The following is a 26,909-nucleotide window of genomic DNA, read 5'->3' as shown; positions in this document are numbered from 1 at the left end:
ACAGGCATTATTGCAGATAACATGATGGATTATTTGGAAACAAACAACATCTTGCCAGTAGAGCAAAAAGGCAACAAAAGAAGGAGCAGGGGCACAAAAGATCAGCTTCTAATTGATAAAATGATATTAGAAAATTGTAAGAACAGAAAAACGAACTTGAATATGGTCTGGATTGATTACAAAAAGGCATTTGACTCACTGCCACATAGTTGGATCATAAAATGCTTAGAAACAACTGGCATTAGCAAAAATATTACATCCTTTACTGAAAAGGCAATGAAACAATGGAGAACTGAGTTGGCAGTAGGGAATGAGAGCTACGGAATGGTTAATATCAAGCGAGGAATTTTCCAGGGTGATTCACTTTCACCTCTTCTCTTCATCATCGCAATGATCCCACTATCAGTAATCTTAAAAAAAATGAAATTAGGCTACCAAACAGCCAAAAAAGCTGAAAAAATTTCGCATTTACTATATATGGATGATTTGAAACTCTATGGAAAGTCAGAAATAGAAATCCAATCATTGACAAATACAGTCCGAGTATTCAGCACCGATATTTCAATGCAGTTTGGCATGGAAAAATGCGCCACTGTATCCATAAAAAGGGGCAAAATCACTGCATCTGAGGGAATTGAAATGCCCAATGGCCAACTAATTAAATGCAAAGAAAATGAAGCCTACAAATACTTAGGCATTCTGCAGTTGGATAACATCAAGCATGGAGAAGTAAAAACTATTGTCAGACGAGAGTACACCAACAGAGTTAGGAAAATTTTGAAATCTAAATTGAATGGTGGAAATACAATCAAGGCCATAAATACCTGGGCAATACCAGTTATAAGATACACAGCTGGCATAGTTAACTGGACACAAGCTGATTTGGACCTTTTGGACCGAAAAAACCAGGAAACTAATGACAATGCACTACAGTTTACATCCACGTGGTGATACTGATAGACTATACCTGCCACGAAAATCAGGTGGCAGAGGATTATTACAAGTGAAGCAAACAGTTGAAGAAGAAAAACATGCACTGGCTGATTATTTAAAAGAAAGTCAAGAACATCTATTAATCGAAGTAAAGAACAAAAATCTACTGAAGGCCCAACAGACAAAACAAGAATACAGAAAAGATGTGATAAAATCAAGAATGGAGAGTTGGCAGAACAAAGCACTGCATGGTCAATTTCTGGAAAAAATAAAAGATAAAGTGGACAGGGAACAAACTTGGTTATGGTTAAAAACAGGTACATTAAAGAAAGAAACAGAGTCACTAATCCTGGCTGCGCAAGAACAAGCTATCCGCACAAATGCCATTAAGGCCAAAATCGAAAAATCCTCTGATGATGCCAAATGCAGACTTTGCAAAGAAGCTGACGAAACTGTTGATCACATACTCAGCTGCTGTAAAAAAATTGGGCAGACTGATTATAAATTGCGGCACAATTCAGTAGCACAAATGATCCATTGGAATTTGTGCAAAAATTATAATATTAAAACAGCAACAAACTGGTGGGAACATCAGCCTGAAAGAGTCACAGAAAATCAGATGGTCAAGATCTTGTGGGATTTCCGTATACAAACCGACAAAATACTGGCGCATAATACACCAGACATCACACTGGTTGAGAAAAATAGGGTCACAATCATAGACATCGCAATACCAGGTGATAGCAGGGTCGCCGAGAAGGAACATGAAAAAATCGCAAGATACCAGGACTTAAAAATCGAAATTCAACGACTATGGCACAAACCAGCAGTGGTAATTCCAGTGGTAATTGGCACACTGGGTGCTATTCCAAAAGCACTGGAATTACATTTAAAACAGTTAAAAATTGACAAAATCACCATCAGTCAAATGCAAAAAGCCGCACTGCTTGGATCTGCACACATATTGCGAAAATACGTTACGACGTCCTAGGCCCCTGGGTGGGGCCCGACTAGTAACCAATGCCAAATCCGGCGAAACAACTGGCCGCTGTGATACAATTGTATAATATAGATATAGATTGGATACAAGAAACATCAATGAAGCTGTAGAGATTGTAAAACAGCAGATAACAGCAACAGCTAGAAAAATTGAAAGATATGAGGCACGAATCATCCAATATAAACAAAATCAGCAATTTCGATCAGACCAACGGCGTTTTTATCAAAGTCTTAATGTGAATGGTGACACCAAAAGTGAAAAACCAGAAAAACAGGCCACAGTTGAATTCTGGAAAGAATTGTGGGAAAATGCAAAGGACTACAACAAGGAAGCAAAGTGGATACATGACTTTGAGAAAAGCATTGGCAACAAACAAATGCAAGTATTAGAAATAACAACTGAGATGGTCAAAAATCGAGTTAAAAAGGTAAAGAATTGGACATCACCTGGAAAGGACCAATTACATGGTTTCTGGCTCAAATATCTGACCAGTTTACATGCAATATTGGCCAGGCAACTGAATGAAATTTTACAAAAGGGCCAAATTGATGAATGGTTGACAACTGGAAAAACATACTTGATTCAGAAAGATGCAACTAAAGGAACAACACCTGAAAACTACAGACCAATAACATGCTTGCCAACAACCTTCAAATTACTCACAGGCATTATTGCAGATAACATGATGGATTATTTGGAAACAAACAACATCTTGCCAGTAGAGCAAAAAGGCAACAAAAGAAAGAGCAGGGGCACAAAAGATCAGCTTCTAATTGATAAAATGATATTAGAAAATTGTAAGAACAGAAAAACGAACTTGAATATGATCTGGATTGATTACAAAAAGGCATTTGACTCACTGCCACATAGTTGGATCATAAAATGCTTAGAAACAACTGGCATTAGCAAAAATATTACATCCTTTACTGAAAAGGCGATGAAACAGTGGAGAACTGAGTTGGCAGTAGGGAATGAGATCTACGGAATGGTTAATATCAAGCGAGGAATTTTCCAGGGTGATTCACTTTCACCTCTTCTCTTCATCATCGCAATGATCCCACTATGAGTAATCTTAAAAAAAATGAAATTAGGCTACCAAACAGCCAAAGAAGCTGAAAAAATTTCACATTTACTATATATGGATGATTTGAAACTCTATGGAAAGTCAGAAATAGAAATCCAGTCATTGACAAATACAGTCCGAGTATTCAGCACTGATATTTCAATGCAGTTTGGCATGGAAAAATGCGCCACTGTATCCATAAAAAGGGGCAAAATCACTGCATGTGAGGGAATTGAAATGCCCAATGGCCAATTAATTAAATGCAATGAAAATGAAGCCTACAAATACTTAGGCATTCTGCAGTTGGATAACATCAAGCATGGAGAAGTAAAAACTATTGTCAGGCAAGAGTACACCAACAGAGTTAGGAAAATTTTAAAATCTAAATTGAATGGTGGAAATACAATCAAGGCCATAAATACCTGGGCAATACCAGTTATAAGATACACAGCTGGTATAGTTAACTGGACACAAGCTGATTTGGACCTTTTGGACCGAAAAACCAGGAAACTAATGACAGTGCACTACAGTTTACATCCACGTGGTGATACTGATAGATTGTACCTGCCCCGAAAATCAGGTGGCAGAGGATTATTACAAGTGAAGCAAACAGTTGAAGAAGAAAAACATGCACTGGCTGATTATTTAAAAGAAAGTCAAGAACATCTATTAATCGAAGTAAAGAACAAAAATCTACTGAAGGCCCAACAGACGAAACAAGAATACAGAAAAGATGTGATAAAATCAAGAATGGAGAGTTGGCAGAACAAAGCACTGCATGGCCAATTTCTGGAAAAAATAAAAGATAAAGTGGACAGGGAACAAACTTGGTTATGGTTAACAACAGGTACATTAAAGAAAGAAACAGAGTCACTAATCCTGGCTGCGCAAGAACAAGCTATCCGCACAAATGCCATTAAGGCCAAAATCGAAAAATCCTCTGATGATGCCAAATGCAGACTTTGCAAAGAAGCTGATGAAACTGTTGATCACATACTCAGCTGCTGTAAAAAAATCGCGCAGACTGATTATAAATTGCGGCACAATTCAGTAGCACAAATGATCCATTGGAATTTGTGCAAAAATTATAATATTAAAACAGCAACAAACTGGTGGGAACATCAGCCTGAAAAAGTCACCGAAAATCAGATGGTCAAGATCTTGTGGGATTTCCGTATACAAACCGACAAAATACTGGCGCATAATACACCAGACATCACACTGGTTGAGAAAAATAAGGTCACAATCATAGACATCGCAATACCAGGTGATAGCAGGGTCGCCGAGAAGGAACATGAAAAAATCGCAAGATACCAGGACTTAAAAATCGAAATTCAACGACTATGGCACAAACCAGCAGTGGTAATTCCAGTGGTAATTGGCACACTGGGTGCTATTCCAAAAGCACTGGAATTACATTTAAAACAGTTAAAAATTGACAAAATCACCATCAGTCAAATGCAAAAAGCCGCACTGCTTGGATCTGCACGCATATTAAGAAAATACGTTACGACGTCCTAGGCCCCTGGGTGGGGCCCGACTAGTAACCAATGCCAAATCCGGCGAAACAACTGGCCGCTGTGATACAATTGTATAATAATAAACAAGATGACTCAAGAGAAAAAAATGTTCAATCTGTTATGCTTATTGTGTGTGAGAAGGTGACATCACAAAGTGATATTCACAAAACCTAAGTGAATATCAGCAGGAGATGAACAGAGGTTGCGAGATCTACACTGTGATCATCCCAACAGAAATGTATTGATGAGGTTAGTCAAGAGATAATCATCAAGAATAACAGGAGACTAACAGCAGGATACTGAGAAATCCCAGCAGGTAGAAAATGATATAAAGAGGAAAGAAGGGGGTGATTGGGAGGATTCACATGCCCTTCTAAGCTCAAATCAAATCAATCCTATTAGCAAGATAATGTAAACTAAGCCACATTAAGTATAATTTATGCTCTAAGTGCTGCAAGTCATTGCTTCCCAAATGCTTTCCTTCATTACCAAAAACCACTTATTAGAAAGTTCTTATTTAAATGTCCCTATTGTGACTGATTTTTGTGTGTGGTTTGTGTGTAGTTACCCTCCCACCCCCCATGGTGAAATTCAAAAATTTTCCCTGTTGGTTCTGTGGGCGTGGCTTGGTGGTCATGTGAATGGATGGATGTGGCTTGGTGGTCATGTGACCGCGTGGGCAACAAGCAGGGACCTCACAAAGTCCAGAGAGCTTAAAAACAAACTATCACACTTTACACAAAAATAACACAAAAGCTACATAACTGACTCACACACAATGCAAAAGCAGCTGGACTTCACACAAACAAAAGGTTCCTACGATCCTGCGGCACAGCTGATTGTCACAGCTGATCAGAACCTCTTTTTTTTTACTTTTTAAAGCATTTTTTTACTATCGGATTGGGCGAACCAGTAGCATTTTTACTATCGGTGTGGGCAAATTGGCCTGAACTGGTAGCATTTTAGCCCTGTGCCCCCAGCAAAAAAACATTTTTACCTAATTACACATTTGGGAAGCACTGCTCTATATATGAACCCAGCCCTTGTTATTTATTTGACAAACCAAAGTTCAAAGTATAATTTAAAATGCAGAGTTGCCTTTGGTGAGATGGGTGGCATATAAATGTAAATAAATGAAAAAATAAACATGTGAACACTTCCATTTATTTACAGTAAATCAAAGGGGAATTATGAAAACTGGTACAAAGCGGAAACATTAGATTTCCTAATAAACAGTTTAGATGGAGTGAAAAGGTGAGTATTTTAAGAGGTTAAGACACAGATTTAGAACAACTGAACTAAGCAGAAAGTAAATTGAAAAGACAAGATTGGCCAGGATGTACTGAGTGGGAAAAAAATGGTTTTGAATGAATGACAAAAATGACTTTAAATGCTAAAAAAACCCCAATTTTATGTTTGATTCCAAATAGTTCTGTTTTCTGTATTTATTATATTCTCTTCTGCACAGTTTTTAAAAATATCTAATAGCTACGTTGAAATAATTATTTTTAAATTTTAAATTAAATTAAGGTGAAAGATGGGTGTAAGCATTATGTATAATTTCACCATGTTAACATAGTAATAAATGACCCTGAAACAAATTACACTTGAGAGATTTAATATATAATTCTTAAATTTTAATTTTGGCTGAATATTGCTAAATCTCGCAGGGATGTTTGAGTGGTTGGGGATTGAATTTTTCTAAGAATTTGGCTAAGGCAGCAAAAACTATAATAAGTAAGATATTATCTACAGAACTAGAACAAAAGTTATGCTGCCAGAAATTACTTATTTTACTAAGCAGTAATTGCACATTAAAGTATTAGTAAAAAAGGTTCAAAAGTCAGATTCACTTAACAATTTTGTTATTAACTTAACAACTGCAGTAATTCCTTAACAACTGTGGCAAGAAAGGCCATAAAATGGGGCTCACATAGCAAATGTCTTGCTTAGCACTGAAAATTTGGACTCAATTGTGGTTGTAAGTCAAGGACTACTTATGAATGAAAAAATGAAGGAATACTTTGGAGATGCACTTACGGAGTCTGGATCTCTTTGTTGCTCTAGAAAAGCAGAAAATTCTACGAGTCTGAGTTTAGTTGTTCCAATAGATCGACCTTGCCAAGCTGGAACAGAGGGTGCTGGAGCTGACGTGGGTTCAAATCCTAAAAAAACAAAGAACCATCCTGTATGAAATTAACAAATGTATTGGTTGTTCTAGACCAGGGGTCACCAGCCTTTCTGATTTCAGGGACCACTAAATTCACAATTTTAAATCTCGCAGACCACTAATATGATCTGCCTAATGACTGGATGGGTGGACATGGCTAGGTGATCATGTGACTGGGTGGGAATGGCCAAATTGGTATCACTCACGTCAAGAGGTGCCTTGCCAGCCTCTACTTGCCCCTCCCTTCCCAGACACTCCTCGCCTGCCAGCCTGGGCTCCAACAGGAAGCAGTTGTTGGAGCTAAGCAGCTACCATGAAAAAGTGTTGGCAAAACAACTGGCTCAGTTCAAATTCTGACCGAGAAGAAGGCTCAGCAGAAGCACCTCACTGAGAACTACAAGCATAGGATTTCCAAGCAGAGGGAAGACCTGTGAGAGTGCAAGGCTAGGTACCAGCACCTGGAGGCTCAGCAGGCTGAAATGGTCAGTCAGTTCTAGGCCATGTTGCACTTCCACTGGAACAAGGCCCCCGGCTCTTCGCCACCAGCGGTACTTCCCTCCGACCTTTGCTCAAAGCCCCACACCAGGAGGCCAAAGCAGACCCCAAGTCGGAATTTCTGCCCTCCCCCAACCCACATAAAACACTCTGAGGCAACACAAACATTCATTGCACATATCCGGCCCAGAGGACCATGGTTTGAGGACCATGATTTAGTGCAATATAAAAAATGCAAATAATTTTTCTGTGGACCACCAAAATTTTCTCAACCACCAGTTGGTGACCGCTGTTCTAGACAGTAAATGTTACGAGCTAATGGTATGACTAGGCTGTCTTTTCTGAGGGAACTAATTTCATGCTGTCTTTTAAGGTCAATTGAAGGCACATTTGTTCACTCAGACATTTGCAAGATGACAACTGTCCCAAGACTAAGCTGCCTTTTCAGCTGTCTTTGACCTGAGCTGCATTTTTCATGCTGGTACTCCAATCATGTTACCCTACAGTTGTATGAGAGTTTGCTTTATAATGTGTGTGTGTGTGTGTGTGTGTGTCTGTGTGTGTGTGTGTGATGGTTTCAGAAAGTTCCTTTGGGAGGAAGAGTGGAATGAAATAAATGCATGAAATAAAATTTAAAAAAAATAAGAAAAACAGCAATTGTTTACAGGGTCAACTTGACACTGCATTTTGATTTCACAGCCAGGCCAGTTTGAATGATTCTAGCTGAGTTTCTGCTTCATTAATGCTTCCACCGTGTAGAATTCTGGAATACACATCAAACTACTGCTGTGCTCAGAAGCGGGAGCAGTTGTTAACCAAGCTCCATGCATATTCTGTAACTACTGATGAATGTGCAAGTAATTATGTACACAAGTTCACATACATATAGACTCATTATTGTTAACTAAATAAAGAGGCTACCAAACTCCCCTGCATATTTTGATACATGTTTAACCACCTGTGCTGAGCTCTAAATATAGGCTAAGTTCCATCCACCCCCAACCCACACTACCACAAACAAATTAATAAATGTTACCTGAAATGGGAGTTGTGACTGTGGGCTGTATAGGATAGGCCTGCTGAACGAATGGCTTTATGCTGAAACAAACCAATGGACAATGAAATCACATTACTTAGAATAATCATTACTAAAAGTATTTCTTCTCATTGCAATCCAGTCCAGTGCAATAATATTTATTGTACATATTGTTTTGTATGAAAAACCTTAATAAATGCTACTGACTAAAAAAAAAAGGCGGGGGGAGATTCTGTCAAGGAGCATTTGGTTTTAATTCGGCTACAAGCTAGCCACAAACAACCTTTGGATCCTTACTGGGAATCATGATTATCATCTGCATCACAGATCTGTCATTGTTTCTGCCTTTTTATGGGTAACACATGGACCCAGTTTTAACTCTGGGAGATTTAAGGTGGCAGGATTCCTTCTTTCTTGCACAACAAGTAAGGGCCATGCAAAGCTTCATGGGAGTGCTTTGCTATGACAGCAAAGCAGTTCATTATTTGCACCTTGCTACCTCTAACAGCAAACGGGCTGGCCACACTATCTCACTTTGAGGCTTCCTCTGGCAGATCCCAGGAAGGGAGTGAAGAGGCTTCTTCACTATACATGTACAGAAGTCTCTTTCAGCTACAGTGAACGAAGCTTAGAGCAATGCACAATATCTCCCAATGCACTGTCCTACCTTCTTGTCTTGAGAAGGAATTGCATTGCCTCTGGGCTGCAAAGTGACTTGCCAAGGCATACGCAAACTACCTCCCACGAGCCTACTAAAGAGAGGTCCTGCCCCACCCTCAGCTGCTCTAGTTGCTTTAATTATGGTGCCAAGCTCACTACTATGATTCATTGGTCAAACATATGCACAAAGTCAAATTACTCAAAGCATAAACCAGAAATACTCATGCCTTTTTAAGTTAATTGATTAGGTGATTTCCTGGACATTCAATAAATTCTCCTATGCAGCTAGACTGGGTTATATGTTTCTTCTTAAATACCTTTCAACGTTTGTATTTGCTTTCTTTTAAAATGTACCGATTTTTCAGCCAAGGTACTCACAGCAGCCTATTGAGTCATATAAAATTATGTTATATGTACAAAGCATCTAAACTGAAATATGTCCACCATTTGCAGCTCTTAGACCTCAATAAAATGGATGGAGTCCTTTTTGGCTACGTTTTTAAAGTTATGGTGACTGTAAGACATGAAATGGTTAATGAAAAGGCCAAGTCTTTACCCTCAAACTCTGAAACCCATCCATTCCTTATTTACTTATTAAGATTAAATATCTGCCCATTTTTGAGTGTGACCCTTGACATCCGGCACAAGAGATGTCAAGGGATATGCCATAAATCTTTTCATATGTATTTTCCTTGACACTAAATACTAAAGGAAAAAACTACCTGCAGTTAATATGTGGAGTGTGTGTGTGTGTGTGTGTGTGTGTGACCTGCTGAGCAGAAGACACCAAGCCGAATTCTGTGATCTGGTGTTTGTTGAATGTACAGCCTAGAAACGTGATGGCGAACCTATGGCACGCGAGGTGTTGTCAGGGCATGCGAGGCATTGCCCTGTCAGCTGGCCAGTGCACATGTGCATGCTGGCCAGCTGACTTGAGCCATCTTTTGAGACCTTTTTTGCCATTCGGAGGTTTCCTTGAAGCTTCCAGAGCATGAAAAACCGGCCCTACGGGCAAACCGGAAGTTTAGGCACCTACTTCCGGTTTGCTTGTAGGGCCGGTTTTAGCCCTCCGGAGCCTTTCAGAGGCTTACCGGAAGGCTCTGGAGGACAAAAAACAAACCTACGAGCAAACTGAAAGTCACTTCTGGGTTGCTCGTAGGACTGGTTTTAGTCCCCACCCCCAGAGACTTCAGGGGCCTCAAGGTATTTTTTGCCCTCTGGAGCCTTCAGGGAAGCCTCCTGAAGGCTGTGGAGGACAAAAAACGGCCCTATAGACAAACCAGAAGTCACTTCCGGTTTGCTTGTAGGGTCGTTTTTTGTCCTCCGGAGGCTTCAGGGAAGCTCCTGAAGCCTCCAGAGGGGGGGGCTGTTTTCGCCCTTCCCAGGCTCCTATAAAGCCTCTGGAGCCTGGGGAGATCAAAAAAAGCACATCAAAAATGGGGGGAGGGCAGGTCATGTGCACATGCATGCTGGGGTCATGTGCATAGCATTATGGGTGTGGCATGCCCGCACACAACCCCCCTGCGCTCCCCCCATTTTTGGTCCACAAGCCAAAAAAGGTTCGCCATCACTGGCCTAGAATGAACTATGGTAGGACAAAAGAGAAACAAGAAGCAGTTGCGGTCTTAGCCCTAACTTGCAAAGTTCTTAAGCCAGGAAGACAATTTGATCCTTCTGTGCCACATCTGACACCCCCCCCCCACACCTAAAAAAAACAACCTAAAAGTGGTAGGGAATTGCTCTTGTGTATCATTTTTATTTCCTAAAAATTCTTTAGGGACCAACACACACTATGGGCTTGCTAAAAAAAAAACTATGATTCATTGGTTTGGATGAATGTCCTACTTGCCCAGAAAACACAAAAGAAAGGTGATAAAAGTGGGAGCATATGTGCATGTTATATGTGCATGTTTTATAGGTGTGCCTGAAGTACCTCTCAAAACTGCAAATCAGTCCTCTGGACCAAAAATATTATCTTTCCTTCTTCTACTAGCTATTGTTTAAGTTGTTGCCTTCTAAATTAAAAATAATAACTTTCCAATTAATGCTATTTTTTTTTATTTTCAGATTGATGTCATTTGTTCTCGGTAAAATAAAGCAGGACATGGCTTCACCTGGAAATAACATTATCAAGTATAGCAAGCATTCTACAGACTGCATAAGCATGACTAACAAGGAAAATTACAGCTATAATGTGATTGGTTATTCTTTATCCATGATATGGTTCCGCCTGATTTTTGTTGCAGTGAGAAACTGGGTCTGAGTTGTTTGTACCCCCTTTCCCCCCAAGCTCCTATCACCTTATGAACTACAGCTATTCCTGAAGTTACTATCCTACTATTGCTTAAGCTAATATGTACGTTTTGACTGTGCTTCTTAACTAAATGTATAGAAGTAAGGAACTAAATCCATTTACCAAAAGCCCAAATTTCCCATCCAATAACACTATGTAATTAAAATAGCTCAAATCTCAAAACTGTGATAATTAATGACAATACAGGTAGTGCTTACTTAATAATTGGGAGCAGAATTTCTTTGAAAAAATGGTCTTGTCATAATGAGCAACATCATGAAACTGCATCAGGAACAGAAGTGACTCACCAGAGCACCTTGCAAACTCTTATCAGTTTCCGCATTGGCTTCAATATTTATTTATTATATTTAGAGATTGCCCTTCTCACTCAAAGACTGACAATGGGTGGTACAATTAAAATATTACTTGTGAGAAGCCAGAAAGGAAGATTGCAAAAGGCAATCACGTAACTGTGAAATATTGCAACACTGTAAATGTGAACTGGTTTCCAAAAGCCCAGATCACCTGACCATGGGTCACTGGGTCAGCCGCAATTTCAAAGACCAACCATAAATTCCCTTTGCTCAGTGCCATCATAATTTTGAATGCTTATTGACCATGTTGTTGTAACTGCAAGGACCATCTATAGGGTAGAAATGTTTGGGGGATTTTCTAAATTTCAGGAATTAGTAATTTTACAGGAAAGTTTGATCATTCAAATGCTGCATACCAGTTGGTTTACTACTTTCTTCATTTATAGGGAAAGGCACTAAATTCCATTGGACAGGTAAGCATCATTTCAAATAACAGATAGTCCTTGTTTAGAGACCACAGCTGGCACTCAATCATTAAGACTTTAAGAGAGCTAATTTCAATAAACTTAGAGAGAGCTTGGGAAACATTCCATGGATGAGAATCCTCAAGGATAAACAACTCAAGAAGCTTGGGAAGTTTTGAAAAATGAGATTACAAAAGCCCAGTCTAGCACAATACCAATGAAGAAGAAAAATAACAGCTCCCAAAAGAAACCAGCATGGCTGCATAAAGAACTCTCTGACAAATTGAAAGACAAAAAAGATAAGTATAAAAAGCAGAAAGGTGGGGAGGGGGACATAACTAAGGCAGAATATCAGCAAATAGCCTGAGCATGTAAAGATGAAGTGAGGAAAGCTAAGGCTCACAATGAAGAAAGGCTTGCCACAAAAGTAAAAAATAACAAAAAAAGCTTCTTCCAACATGTTAAAAACAAGAAAAAAGTTAAGGAAACAATTGGTCTCCCATTGCTGGGAGAAAGTGGCAAAAAGGTGACAAGCAACAGGGAGAAAGCAGAACTATTTAACTCATGTTTTGCATCTGTCTTTACACAAAGGGATAAAACAGTCCAACCTATCAAAAACAGCACCACAAAAATCAGATTAGGAACACAACCTGAAATAGGGAAGAAAATGGTAAGTGAGCACCTGTCTACCCTAGACAAGTTCAGATCACCAGGACCAGATGGATTACACTCCAGGGTTCTGAAGGAACTGGCAGACGAGATCTCAGAACCACTGAACTATATCTTTCAGAGATCCTGGAGTACCGGGAAACTACCAGAGGATTGGAAAAGAGCTGATATGGTTCCCATCTTCAAAAAAGGGAAAAAAACAGATCCAGGAAATTACAGACCTATCAGCCTGACCTTAATACCAGGAAAGATTCTGGAAAAGATAATCAAGCAACGAATTAGCGAACACCTAGAAGCAAACAAAGTAATAATCAAAAGCCAACATGGGTTTGTCAAAAACAGATCATGCCAGACTAATCTTATTGCATTCTTTGATAATGTGACAAAATTAGTGGACCAGAAGAATGCCGTCGATATAGTTTACTTGGACTTCAGTAAGGCATTTGATAAGGTAGACCATAACCTACTACTAGATAAAGGAGAAGAATGTGGGTTAGACAGCATCACCAACAGATGGATTTGTAACTGGCTGACCAACTGCACTCAATGTGTAGTCCTCAATGGAACTGCATCTGCATGGAGGGAAGTATGCAGTGGAGTACCCCAAGACTCTGTTTTGGGCCCACTACTCTTCAACATCTTCATCAATGATTCGGATGAGGGAATAAATGGGGAACTCATCAAATTTGCAGATGACACTAAGCTGGCAGGAATAGCCAACACACCAGAAGACAGGCTTAAGATACAGAAGGATCTTGACAAACTTGAACATTGGGCACTATCTAATAAAATGAAATTCAATGGTGAAAAGAGTAAGGTTCTACATTTAGGCAACAAAAACAAAATGCACAGGTACAGTATAGATGGTACCTTGCTCAACAGTAGTAACTGTGATAGGGATCTTGGAGTCCTAGTGGACAACCATTTAAATATGAGCCAGCAGTGTGCAGCAGCTGCCAAAAAAGCCAACACAGTTCTAGGCTGCATAAACAGAGGGATAGAATCAAGATCACGTGAAGTGTTAATACCACATAGCACCTTGGTAAGGCCACACTTGGAATACTGCATTCAATTTTGGTCGCTACAATGTAGAAAAGATGTGGAGACTCTAGAAAGAATGCAGAGAAGAGCAACAGAGATGATTAGGGGACTGGAGACTAAAACATATGAAGAACGGTTGCAGGAACTGGGTATGTCTAGTTTAATAGAAAGAAGGACTAGGGGAGACATGATAGCAGTGTTCCAATATCTCAGGGATTGCTACAAATAGTCAAACTATTTTCCAAGGCACCTGAGGGTAGAACAAGAAGCAATGGGTGGAAACTAATCAAGGAGAGAAGCAACTTAGAACTGAGGAGAAATTTCCTGACAGTTGGAACAATTAATCAGTGAAACAGCTTGCCTCCAGAAGTTGTGAATGCTCCAACACTGCAATTCTTTAAGAAGATGTTGGATAGCCATTTGTCTGAAACAGTATAGGGTTTCCTGCCTAGACAGGGGGTTGGACTAGAAGACCTCCAAGGTCCCTTCCAACTCTGCTATTGTATTAAGTGTAATAGTCATTAAATAAAACTGGGACTGTAATTACGATCTTATTTCAACTTTGCTTTGTTTTACAGACTAGTTTTATTTATTTAGCGTATGGCACGTTTTAGCCAGAGATCACTGAGATGGCTGGCTACCTCTGCAAAAGGATGTTTTTTGGGTGGTGTTATCTTTTACCCGCGTGTAAAATCAAGGGAGGCTCCTTTCTTGTCCCTTTGTGGTTTATTACTCACGGGAATTGAACCGCTGAGCTACCAACCTCAGCAGCACGCAGGCCCAGCATCTTACCACATGAGCCACCGTGGCCCCTACAGACTAGTGAAGACTGTCAACACAAGAATTGAACACTAAGTTACTTTTTCATCACTGCAAATAGTTGCCAATAGAGGCAATTGCTACCTGAAAGTGCAATCGGGCAAATATTCCATATGTAAACAAACATACACATATGTAAACAAACATACAAAACCAGAGGTGGCTGTTTCTTGATTTCCAACTTACTCCTGAGAAGATCCGGGCTGTCCTGTTTGTAGCATCCCAGGCCAAAACTAGATTGGAGTAAAAGGAAAGAGAAAAATGAAACACAGAGACTTAAAGTGTAAAAGTTGCTTTCATTAAAGCACATTTTTAACCCAAAAGATATATAATGGAAAAGGGGAAGAACCTTTAAAGAATAAGTTAACTAATTTAGACATATCCTGCCAAACATATCTGGGGAAATATATATTTATTTTAGCCAATTAACTTACTCCAGGTGCTCCAGGGAACGTCGGACGGGGAATTCCTGGCAAACCCAACTTATTGTGAATCGCTGTTGCAGACACTATTTGAGCGGAGGACATGGCTGCCATGTGCTGAAGTGCTTTGTCCTTTGCAGTCTGATCCTTTAACATGACAATTACAGGCAATCATCAATAGTCTGGACTCGACAAAGCACACTGAACAAGCACAGTTAGAAAGCATATGTGCTAAAATTAAACGGCACAGGAAATGTGAAAAATACAGAGCATACCATGCAGAAAAATGTAGCTTGGGGGAAGATAAAATACATTCCAATTGCATCAGGGCAAAGTTCTTTGCTCAATATTATTATGTTTAATTCTAAAAAAGATTCTCTACTGAAAAACAGTAGGAAGTCGATTGAATGAGAATTGAAAACTGGGGTGATGCCGCAACAAAGTAGAAAAGAGCCTATGTGCTGTGCTGTGCCATGCCAAAAATGAAACTCTGAAGCAGCAACAAAGTCCCATTTCTAGTGTGGAATAAAGTTTTGGGTTTAAATATGTACATCTGTAGACTGTAAAATAAATGTAAATCCTCTGCACATTAAACCTCATCTAACTTTTATTATTTTCAGGCAGCTTAAAAGCTGTTTTAAGGCTGTTGTGTGTACAACAAGGAGAAATAGGTAAAGGTAAAGGTTCCCCTCGCACATATGTGCTAGTTGTTCCCGACTCTAGGGGGTGGTGCTCATCTCCATTTCCAAGCCGAAGAGCCAGCACTGTCCGAAGACGTCTACGTGGTCATGTGGCCAGCATGACTAAACACCGAAGGTGCATGGAGCACTGTCACCACAAAGTGGTCCCTATTTTTCTATTTGCATTTTTTACGTGCTTTCGAACTACTAGGTTGGCAGAAGCTGGCACAAGTAACAGGAGCTCACTCCGTTATGCGGAGCTAGGGATTCGAACTGCCAAACTGCCAACCTCTCTGATCGACAAGCTCAGCGTCTTAGCCACTGAACAACCGGGGCCCTAAGGAAAAATAGAACAGTGCTATAATGCAAGGCATAAGTTTGCAAGAGTTAGAGCAAGTCTTATCTGAAGTGGTTGAAAATGTAGCATCCAATGCATCCAGCCATAGTTAAGTGCCTACAGTACCTGCCTGCTTCTTTAAAGAATATACATATGCACTGAATATTTTCTTAAGGAATGAGGTTTAAACACATAGGGTGGACTCTACCTTAAAGGTTGATCTATAGAAGAAGAATCATAAAATAAATATCCAGACACTTGGAAACATTCTATTCCAAACATCATTCGATTAAAAGTATTTATCTATTTTAGTTATTTTTATACAGCCTTTATTATTTTTACAGATAACTCCAAGTGGTAAACATATCACACACATCTTCTTCCTCTTATTTTCTTCACAACAACAACCCTGTAAGGTGGGTTGGTCTGAGAGAGAGAAAGAGAGACTGTTTCAAGGTCACCCAGCTGCTTTCAGGGCTAAGGAAGCACTTGGAACTCACAGTCTCCAGTTTTTTAGCCTGGTGCCTTCACCACTAGCCCAAACTGGCTCTAGCAATGAAGCACGTCTAGAAATAGAGTGATATGCCTAGATTCCCTCAGGACTACACTGTAATTGTGGGCAACTAGAGCAAGAATCAGGACATGAGAAATTAGCACATTGTAGTAAATTATAATGTAGTTGGTTTAGTTTTGGATAAGAAATCTGAGTGCATAAAGCATGATTTATTTTAGGATAATAAATTATAAACTTAAATAAGAGTTTGTTATTGGCTTACTGACTGCAATTCTATCTTGAGCACAATGTGCAAAGAGGGATACATGATTTGTGGGGTTCCATCTGTCTTTGGGTTTTTTTTCTAGCCTAATCCTCTAATCAATCCAGAGGATGCAAGAAAAGAACAGCTAAAAAGAGAGGAAACAAGCTAGGAATTAGCTAACAATTATTTTGCACATCCCAAAGAATGATCCTGGTTTGTTTCCACTTTCTTCAATAATAAATCTATGAACATAACCAGTTGTATCTTACTTCCTAATGTCCTAAGATATAAGACCTGCCCTGTTAATCGCACGAAGGCAATCATCTATGTTCCCATAAACTAAGCTTGGGTTGGCCACTCTTGAGTCATAGAACCTAACTAGCCCAAGTTCCATCTTGGGACCAAGAGAGCTGGATTCTGGCTTAACAACCTCTAACACATTGTGTCAGTGGCTGTTGCACAGCAAGAATTGCTAGTTTAACATTTCCCTTAGTATGCCAGGAAGACAGAATAACTGTTTTAAAAGGGAATGTTGTTGCTAAACAAATGCAAATTCTGTGTAGGACTGGAATAATGCCAGCATGGCTGACCCCTATACTGTATTATATACAAGCCTACCTTGGAATCAGCATGTCTGAAGGGTAACAAACCAAGCTATCAAGGTTAAAAACTAAGAACCATTTATGAATTATAGTTCTAAATATGGACTAACACTGCCCTTGGGGTTTGGATTTCTCTTGAGATGTTTAACATCCACATCTTTGTTTGATTTATTAAATAAGGACAGAATTCTTGAATTAGACAAATTTCTATTAACTCATTCTGACTCATTGAAATTAAAGTGATTATTATTGAATAATATGATTTTAGAAAACTTCTGAAGGGTTAAATGCAATGTTTTAACATGGAGGACTAATCTTAATTCAGTTTATTTACTTTTATACTACTTAAGAGTCCCCTTTTGCTTTGATTTTCTTTTCCTTTTTTTTTACTGAGATTTTAAACCTCTACTAAATAAATCTTGAAGTAAGAAAGAAAAGAAAATGTGCATGCTTGGATATATTGCTGCCAAGAGCCTACATATAAAAGATTAGGGGTTCATATGATGTGGAGAAAGCCAATTTTCTATAGAGAGATGCTTTTGATTGATAGCATCCATGCATTTGTGCCATTCACACATAGATTCCACCTGTGTGGGGTTTTCCCATTGAGCAGCAGCATCCTTGGAGTTACAAGCTGTGCATGAATGGACTGAAATGGGCAATATTCCAAACAAATACTAGCCAGGCACTGATTTATTGACAATTAGAAGTTACATCATATGCATTCACATTTTTCTCACAGATCATTTATTACTACTGCTGTACAAGCAGCAGAAGAATTGATTTTAATGGAAGTGAGATAATTTACATTTTACTTCAAAAGTTTAACACCATGGAACAAATCATGGTTTTATGAACTGGTCAACTTTGGATTAACACTGAAGGGAGAGAAGCACTAAGAGGCAAACCTATAATTACAAGCAAAGTTGCAAGCATGCTGGCTAGGAATGCATGCCATCCAATGTGGAATACAGATTCACACAAGTATTCCCTTGAAAGCTCATACAGAGTAATGAGAAGTGAGCAGCTTTTTAATTTGAACAGCTCCTTTAGAAGCAGCACAGGCTAATAGTATAGTTAAAGCTATTAAAAAAGAATATATATGTATACATATATATGTGGGCACACATACACATATGTACATATATACATATCTCTGCCAAGCATAGCTAAAGTATATATTTGTTTTACTGACAATACTTACCATGCTTGTTACCTGGATGTAACAACAAAAAGTTTGTTAAAATGTTTGTTTCTATATAAGTGCAATTTCTTAGCAAAATAGGCTACAGCAAATTAAAAAATAGAAGGGGGTTGGAATTCATTCGGTATTTACAGGAATGTTAAATTTTCACCATGAAGCAGATTCATTGAAAGAAGAAGGAAAAAGGGATTTAAGAATAGACATATTGGTAATTTTAATAAAAATTAAACACTTTGTTTTGGCAATAGATTTAAGACACTGCTGGTGGAAGTTCCTGTATTAAAAATGAGATGCTGCCTATTTTAAGCTAGCTGATGGGGGGGTGAGTGGGGTGGATTGATGGCAGGAGAGCAGCTGCTTATAGTAGTCTTCTTCCGTCCATGCTGCACAGAATACGAGACCGTAATCTGATCTGGCATAATGTTCCAGAAATGGCCCTAACACTATTGGACCCATCTGTAAGCTGTTCTTGCAGAGAGAGGGGAGCTACTGAGAACAGCGTGGTTGTAGAAGGACCAGGAAATATACTGGTTGGGGATGAGAAAGAACCTATTCAAAAAGCTGACCAAGTCTCTGACCAATTGTGTCAGAGAGGTTTTGGATCTTTTATTATCATTTTAAATATGAAAAATAAGCAGTACTGGTTCTAAATCACATCTTATTTTCTTTACACTTATTCTAGAGCTCATCACAACCACAGCCTATCCACACAAAATTTTAAGTGTCAGAATCGAGCTATGGACAATTATCTCAGCACCAAAGCCTCCAAAGACATCATGAGATGATGATGATGATTTATTGCATGGTCAGCCAGATGTTCAGACTGGGTTTGGCATTTTTGTCTACCTATTGAGTCCTTATCAAGGACCTGGGATGGTGAATTTGTCAATGCCAATGGTGTTGCTCCAGTTATTTTTGGATTGCACTCAAGGAGCCTATTACTATTGGCACTACCCTTGCTTGCCTTTGCCATAGTCGTTCTATTTTTATTTGTAGGTCTTTGTATTTTGTTATCTTCTCCAGTTCTTTCTCTTCCATTCTGCTGTCTACAGGCACTGCCACATCCACTATCAAGACTTTTTTGTCTTTCTTATCGACAACTGTTAAGTTCTGGTTATTATGTCCCTGTCTGTCTGAATTCTGAAGTCCCAAAGCAATTTAACCTCTTCATCTTATGATGCCACTTTTTATTCGTATAACATAAAGCAGCACAAATACGTAATGCCTCCCTCCTGTTCCTCCCTCCCTCCCCCAACAACCTCCTTACCAGGTAGGTTGCTCTGTGAGTGTGGCTCTCATGTCTGAGCGAGAGCTGCTAGGCCAGCACTTAACCACTATACCAATCTCCATTATTTTCATATTACACCTGGCCAGCCAGTCAAAGACATTCATAACAACTATTAATTGGGAAAGCAAGGTCAAATATGCAGATTCATTTTTATATTTGGAGAATGTAATGGTAGGGTTCATCTGAAACACTAAAGCTTTATATTTTAAACCTTGGCTTACCATAAATCACAGTTGTCTGACTAAACTATAATCCTATTATCTGCACATAATGCTGAGATGTAGTAGGTGGGACGAAGTAAACATTAAGCCATAATATTAAGCTATAACAAGGTATGTGTGTACCAAGTAACAAAGCTATTTACTTTGCAATGTTTCATTTCCAGTCTTACTACACTGATTCAAATTCTGGAACCCTGGCATTACTATATCTTTATGAGTGTGTCAGAGCAAACTAATAGATTTTGTATCTTTAATATATATATATATATACTACCAAGTAATATTTGTTTCTATGCCTATGGCAGTTGGCTTGCCTTCTTGATTTCTTGCATAAAGTTATCTCTAGCAGATAATGTTCTTGTTTGTTCTGGAACCAACAATGATCACCACCCTCTCTCCCGATAGATAATTTTTACCTATTTGGGGATATCTGCAGGACCAAACAGATACCTCTGTTTTGAAAGGAAGGAAGATTTGGCCTTCTGTCTTAATCAGCAGTTCTGGCGTAACTCCTAAGAACTGATTAAATCACTCATTAAAATGCTATATGATGTTTGAGCCACTAGTGAAGAAGTCTACATCCAATTAAAACTGGATGGGGAATTTAGGCAAGGAGATTAGCAGTAATTACCTAAACTGGAATTTGGCCAAGATACATGACTTAACACCCTTGTTCTCCACCTTTGAGTGCACTGAGATCTTTAATGAACACAAGTAATCAAGACCTTGACTTCTTAAGAAAACGTGCATCTATTTTCGCTGTCAGTTATGCAGCAGTTCATATGAAACAGCTTAATTAGAATAAGGTAAAATTATGAAGTTGCTAGTACGAATTTGAATAGAAATTTGACATGAATTATTAACTTAAACTATTAAATCATTAAACCATAAATTAATCTTCCTTAAAACCTTGGAGCAAGGTAGCATTTCCTTGGACAGCCATGAAAATATTTTTTTCTTAAAAAAAAAATCATAAATATTTAGGCTCTATTAAAATAACTGCAAACACAGACAAATATTATATACCATATTTCCCAAAGAAAATATACCTCCAGTGAAACTAGTTGCAGTATCCTACACTATTCTGGTCTCTGTGAATCCTTTCCCATTTTTCAGGGCAGAAAAGGATTAAATTTGATCAAATTTATCAAGCCTGACCTTAAGCCTGACGTCCAAAAAATAAAAAATAAAAATTGTTGATGGTTATGATTGCTCAGACTGCTTCAATTAATCTACAGTTCTTTATTTGAGTTCAGATTCACACATAATGTGAACACCAGTAAAAATAAAAAATCGAAAAAGCTGCTCTAATTCGTAATATGCTTGTAGTGGACTGAAATTGAGATATAGGGTTTTTCCCTGTACAGATAGTCCTGGATTTATGATCCAGGTCATAATTGAGGTCAAATGAGGTCAAAATTTCCATTGCTAAACGAGACAGTTGTTAAGTGGGTTAGGGTGCACTATCTAAGGGGCTGTCACAAAGAAGAGGGGGGGGGGTCAACCTGTTCTTCAAAGCACCTGAAAGCAGGAGAAGAAGCAATGGATGGAAACTAATCAAGGAGAGGGCCAAACTAGAACTAAGGAGAAATTTCCTGTCCGTTAGAACAATTCATTAGTGGGACAACTTGCCTACAGAAGTTGCGGGTGCTCTAACAGTGGATGTTTTCAAGAAGAGATTGGACAACCATTTGACTGAAATGATATGGCTTCCTGTCTGAGTAAGGGGTTGGATTAAAAGTCTTCCAAGGTCTCTTCCAACTCTTTTATTGATAACACAATTGTTAACACAATCTGGCTTCCCCGTTGACTTTGCTTATCAGAAGGTTGCAAAAGGTGATCACATGACCCTGGGACACCGCAACCGTCACAAAACACGAGTCAGTTGCTAAGGGTCTGAATTTTGATCACATGATCATGGGGATAAGTGTGAAAAACATCCATAAGTCATTCTTTCCAGTGTCTTTGTAACATCAAACTATTACGAAACAAACTATTGTAAATCAAGGACTACCTGTACTTATAGCAGCACATGTATAGATTCTCCTATGAAACTGGGAACCTGAATACATGTAGTCCTCAACTTACAACTGTTCATTTAGTGACGGTTTGAAGTTACAACGGCACTGACAAAAGTGACATGACCATTTTTCATACTTACGACCATCGCAGCATCCCAATGTTCATGTGATTTACATTCAGATGCTTGACAACTAACTCATATTTATGACCGTTGCAGTGTTCATTTTGCGACCTTTTGACAAAGTCAATGGAAAACCCAAATTCATCCAACAATCATGTTACTAATTTAACAACTGCAGTGATTCACATAAAAACGTGGCAGGAAAAGTCGCAAAATGGGACAAATTCACTTAACATTTTTTTCATTTAACAACATAAATTTTGGGCTCGATTGTGGTCATAAGTTGAAGACTACCTATACATGTGGGATTTTTTTTTACTTTTTATTACAAATAGCACTATTCACCAATCAATATTGTATGAATTTTAAGAGTTTTCTACATTAATTGGTGACAAAATCATAATCCTTTGTTAAAATAATGCATTGTAATTAAAAATGGAGAATAAAAAGTAGAATTTTGGAAGAAATTGGGATTAGAAATATTCAATTAACAAAGGGACTGAATATTTATAAAGGTGTTGGGGGCAGGAGTAAAAACATTTTGAGAAACCAAACACCATAAACCCCAACCTGATAATTTCATATGCTATGTGGGATGATAGTTATAGTTCAATATAACAGGAGAGAACCAATGCAATGTATTCATGTATAATGTAAACACATTATTTTTTAAATGAATTAAATTTTAGGGTTTCCATTGCTTTTGAAAAAATTACCAGAAAAATAAAATATGATTAGAAGATTCCATTTTTTAAAACCATGGAAGTATTTACTGAAAGTTATATAATAAGAAACTGATTTTTTTTCATGTAAAACTGTTGTTCTCCCTTAAATAATTTAATCAGTCCACTATGCTCTTAGGAAATTAATTTTGTATTTCAAAAAGATAAAAAGGATATTTAATTTAAATTTTAAAAGCATATATTTGTGTGGGTGTATAATATTATAATGTATATGGATATACCACAAACATATGTATTTAAAAATGATAAAATTAAAGAAAAAACAACCTGCAATTTATTAAAAATGGGTTTTATAGTGAAGCAGAAAATATGAGCATAGTTTCTTGATAAATAATTTCAGAAATCTTATTCCTGTTCACATATAGTATTGATTTGAATAATGGAAGGGGAGGAGGAGGAGGAGGAGGAGAAACAACAACAGAAACAAACAACAAGTGCCATGGAAGTATGCAATTATTCTAAACAAAAGACAGTAGAATAATTGTAGCCATGATCTCCAATTTTCTTATTATCAGAGAAGACAGTGGAAGACACAAAAGCTGACTATTTCAGCCAGCAATAGCCAGTGCTGAAAAAAGAAAGCACATTCAAAAGCTGTCCCAACTTGCTACTTAATGAGGAGCAATTAATCCATCTTATTGTATTTCAAAACGCAGAGGACTCCATTCACATCAAAGAGAATTTTCCAAGGCTTTCATTATTATTTTTCAATAAAGAGAAGCTACACAGAGCTATCTTTAGAAAGCAGACAACAGTATTTTCTTTTTACATGCAAACAGTATGGAATGTCCACTAATGGATATCAAATCATTGCATACATGTGAACAGTAGGCATTTTTTAAAATTTTGTTTAATGAATTCCTAATGGATACTGAAAACGAAGCAAAAATATTAGTTAAATGTTACTGTAGACCAGTGCAAAATGAGGAGCTGCAGCATTTCCTATGGTGGGCGGGTGAAAAGGAGCAACCCAAACTTCTGAATCGATCAATGAAGATATTATCAACAGTGTTCAAAAAGCTTTTAGCCCATATTGAGGATATTTCTATAATATAGGTAAAAATCCTGGATCTGGAAAATTGCTTTCTACAATAACGACAAAACTGCAAAGAACAGTAGTGTGCTCCTAATACTCAGCAATTTGAACTCAGGCCCTTTCAGTGCACTCCTTCCAGTAGATATTCACTACATATCTTTTGGATAACTGATCAGTCACAGAGTTGCTATGAAAATTGCAGGCTATAGGCAGTGATGGCAAACCTTTTTTTAATGGCGTGCCGAAATTGTGTTCGCTCATGCATGCCCACACCAATTCAATACTCCCCACCCACCAGTGCATACGCACACAATCCCTCCCTAAGCTCCGGAAGCTTTCCTGAAGAATGGCGAGGGTGAAAATGGCCTCCCCTGGAGGCCGGAAACGCATTGTTTCCAAACTTCCGGTTGGCTCATTGGGGTTGCTTTTTGCCCTCCCCAGCCTCCGGAAGCTTTTCTGAAGTCTGTGGAGGGCGAAAAATGCCCCCAATGAGCCAACCGGAAGTTTGGGAATAAACTTCCGGTTGGCCCGCTGGGCCTGTTTTTCGCTCTCCCCAGCCTCCAGAACGCTTTCCTCCAGTCCTCTGGAAAGCCAAAAACCAGCTGGCTGGTGTGCTTATGCATGTCGAAGCTGACTGCTGGCATGCCAGCAAAGATGGCTCCGTGTGCCACCTGTGGCACACGTGCCATAGGTTCGCCATCACGGCTATAGGCTGTTCAGTTTACCTACTAAATGTGTAAAATTCAGAGGTGGGCCTGTAGTTTTAAGCACACTATCAACCCCTAAATATTGACAGTTGAACTCTTATGAAATATTCATAATTTGGAAACATAGATTTTGCTTTCTAATGATTGAATGTAGTTAGTCATACTATGGTATAGAAATGCTATGGTTATCTGCCCTCCTCTTTTAATGCTTAAAAGAATATTATTCCTATTAATGGTTTTAAATTTTTTAATGTGTTTTAAAATTTGCTGTTGTTCTTGATACTTATTCCTCTTGATATGATTTTTTTTTAAAAGAAAAATGTATGTTGTCTTCCTTCACCAGGTATTTCAACCTCATGAAGCTATGAGCACTGAAGAAACCTTCCCACAGGTAGCCTGAAAATACACCTGGGAAAACTTTGCGGCATTTGAAACATGGAATTTTCTGCATGGGGAAAGGATATTTCCACCGCAGTGAACTCGCTGGATGCACTGCTTTGAGTTGTTTCACTAGCACACTTTGCATGGAATTGCAGTAAGGGGCCAGAGATTCTCTTTACAGGTAGTCCTCAACTTACAGCCACAATTGAACTCAAAATTTTTGTTGTTAAGTGAGCTTTGCCCCATTTTATGACATTTCGTGCCACAGTTGTTAAGTGAACCAGTGCAGTTGATAAGCTAGTAACCCAGTTGTTAAGTGAATCTGTCTTCCCCGTTGATTTTGCTTGTCAAAAGATTGCAAAAGGTGGTGACATGACCTTAGGACACAACAATAGTCACCAGTATGAGTCAGTTGCCAAGCATCTGAATTTTGATCACATGATCATGGGGATGCTACAAAGCTTGTAAGAGTGAAAAACGGTCATAAGTCATTTTTCGGTACCGTTGTAATTTTGAACATTGTAACTTTGAACAGTCATTAAATGAACTGTTATAAGTCGAGGACTACTTGTCTTTTGAAGAGATGCATGAAATCATTTCACTTAAGGCTTCCCCAGCTGTATGAGCAGGCAACAGCTGTTCACCAATGCAGCATTCAGGTGTGCTAAGTGAATTATATTTAGCAGTGCTAAAGATTGTATTTTTCAGAGTATAAGATGCACCTTTTTCCCCTCAAAAAAGAGGGTGAAAATCTGGGTGCGTCTTATACACTGAATACAGCATTTTTGGCTTACTGAAACCCCACCCCTTTTGCAAAAATGGACGTGCAGAGGGTTTGGGAGGCTTACAAAGTGCTCCTGGGGGCTGGGGAGGGCAAAAATGAGCAAAAAAACAGGCAATTTTTGCTCATTGGGGGGGGGCAGTCCCCAGGAACACTCTACAAGCCTCCCAAAGCCTCTGCATGCCCTTTTTGTTTTTGCCCTTCCCCAATCCCCAGGAGCACTCTACAAGCCTCCCAAAGCTCTGCACACACAAACACAAACACACACTTTTTCTTTTTTCTTTTGCAAAAAATGAGGCATGCAGAGGGTTTGGGAGGCCTGCAGAGTGCAAAAACTTTTTTAAAAAATGTATCTCTTCAAAATCATGGTGCATCTTATAGTCCGAAAAATACAGTATATACTATTTACTTTCAATGAAAGTTGTTCATGGAACAGTAGTACTTTACAGAAAAACATTAAGAAATGCTCCAACACACATTATGTTATGAAAAATGTTCCAAAGTGCAGTAGTTGATCTGTGATCATTTATAGTCTTCAGATTAGATAGATGGCTTTTTCAGAAACTGTCCCTCAGCAAATCATGCTCAATAGACAGAACTGCAAGTGGCATTGCACTCATTAGAATCTGCTAGAGAGAAGGCCGAGTTTGCATTTATCTTAACATTTGCCTGATACATATAAAATATTATCTCGTTTTGTCCATTTTTATCCTCTGTCCAAATCTTCCTTCATGTTTTGAAAGTTAAGGTGAAAGAAAGTCTTTCATACAAGGTTAATAATTTTTTAAAAATCCATTCCTTTCCTAGTCCCAAATGAACAATATAAAGGGTATTATTTCTTAGAGGACTCAGATTGTGCCAAAATAATATATTTTTATATTATCCCTGAGATACACTGATAGAGAATAGGTTGCCTGCTATCTTACACTTTTTTTATTTTTTTAGCAAATATCAAGTCAAGAAAGTCTTATCATAACTCTGTTGCCATTTTTTCTTACCAATCTAACTTTTTAGACTCTTCACACATATATCTGGATTTAATAGAATCACAATGTTACATTTATTTCGATGCAGCATCCAGATTTTCTCTAAGCAGGTTTTACTCTAGAGAATTCAGGTTACCCTATAT

At 38.5% G+C, this 26,909-nt stretch overlaps 1 protein-coding gene across 10 annotated transcripts in view; it reads right to left on the bottom strand.

Moving 5' to 3' along the window:
* The window catches only part of TEAD1 (TEA domain transcription factor 1), a 224,421-nt gene that overhangs the window by 33,518 nt on the left and 163,994 nt on the right, over window positions 1-26,909 (bottom strand). For 6 of the 10 annotated variants that reach the window (XM_032223579.1, XM_032223564.1, XM_032223615.1 and 3 more), the window contains 5 exons: window positions 18,481-18,492; window positions 14,912-15,046; window positions 14,664-14,710; window positions 8,218-8,279; window positions 6,557-6,681 (listed from right to left, as the gene is read on the bottom strand). In XM_032223579.1, coding sequence (XP_032079470.1) covers window positions 6,557-6,681; window positions 8,218-8,279; window positions 14,664-14,710; window positions 14,912-15,046; window positions 18,481-18,492 — 381 coding nt within the window. The remainder of the gene's footprint in view (window positions 1-6,556; window positions 6,682-8,217; window positions 8,280-14,663; window positions 14,711-14,911; window positions 15,047-18,480; window positions 18,493-26,909) is intronic. The other 4 variants (XM_032223596.1, XM_032223622.1, XM_032223631.1 and 1 more) reach the window with 1 other exon arrangement.

Source organism: Thamnophis elegans, chromosome 1, assembly GCF_009769535.1.
Source record: "Thamnophis elegans isolate rThaEle1 chromosome 1, rThaEle1.pri, whole genome shotgun sequence".
NCBI lineage: Eukaryota > Metazoa > Chordata > Lepidosauria > Squamata > Colubridae > Thamnophis > Thamnophis elegans.
This window is presented reverse-complemented; position numbering and strand designations above follow the sequence as displayed.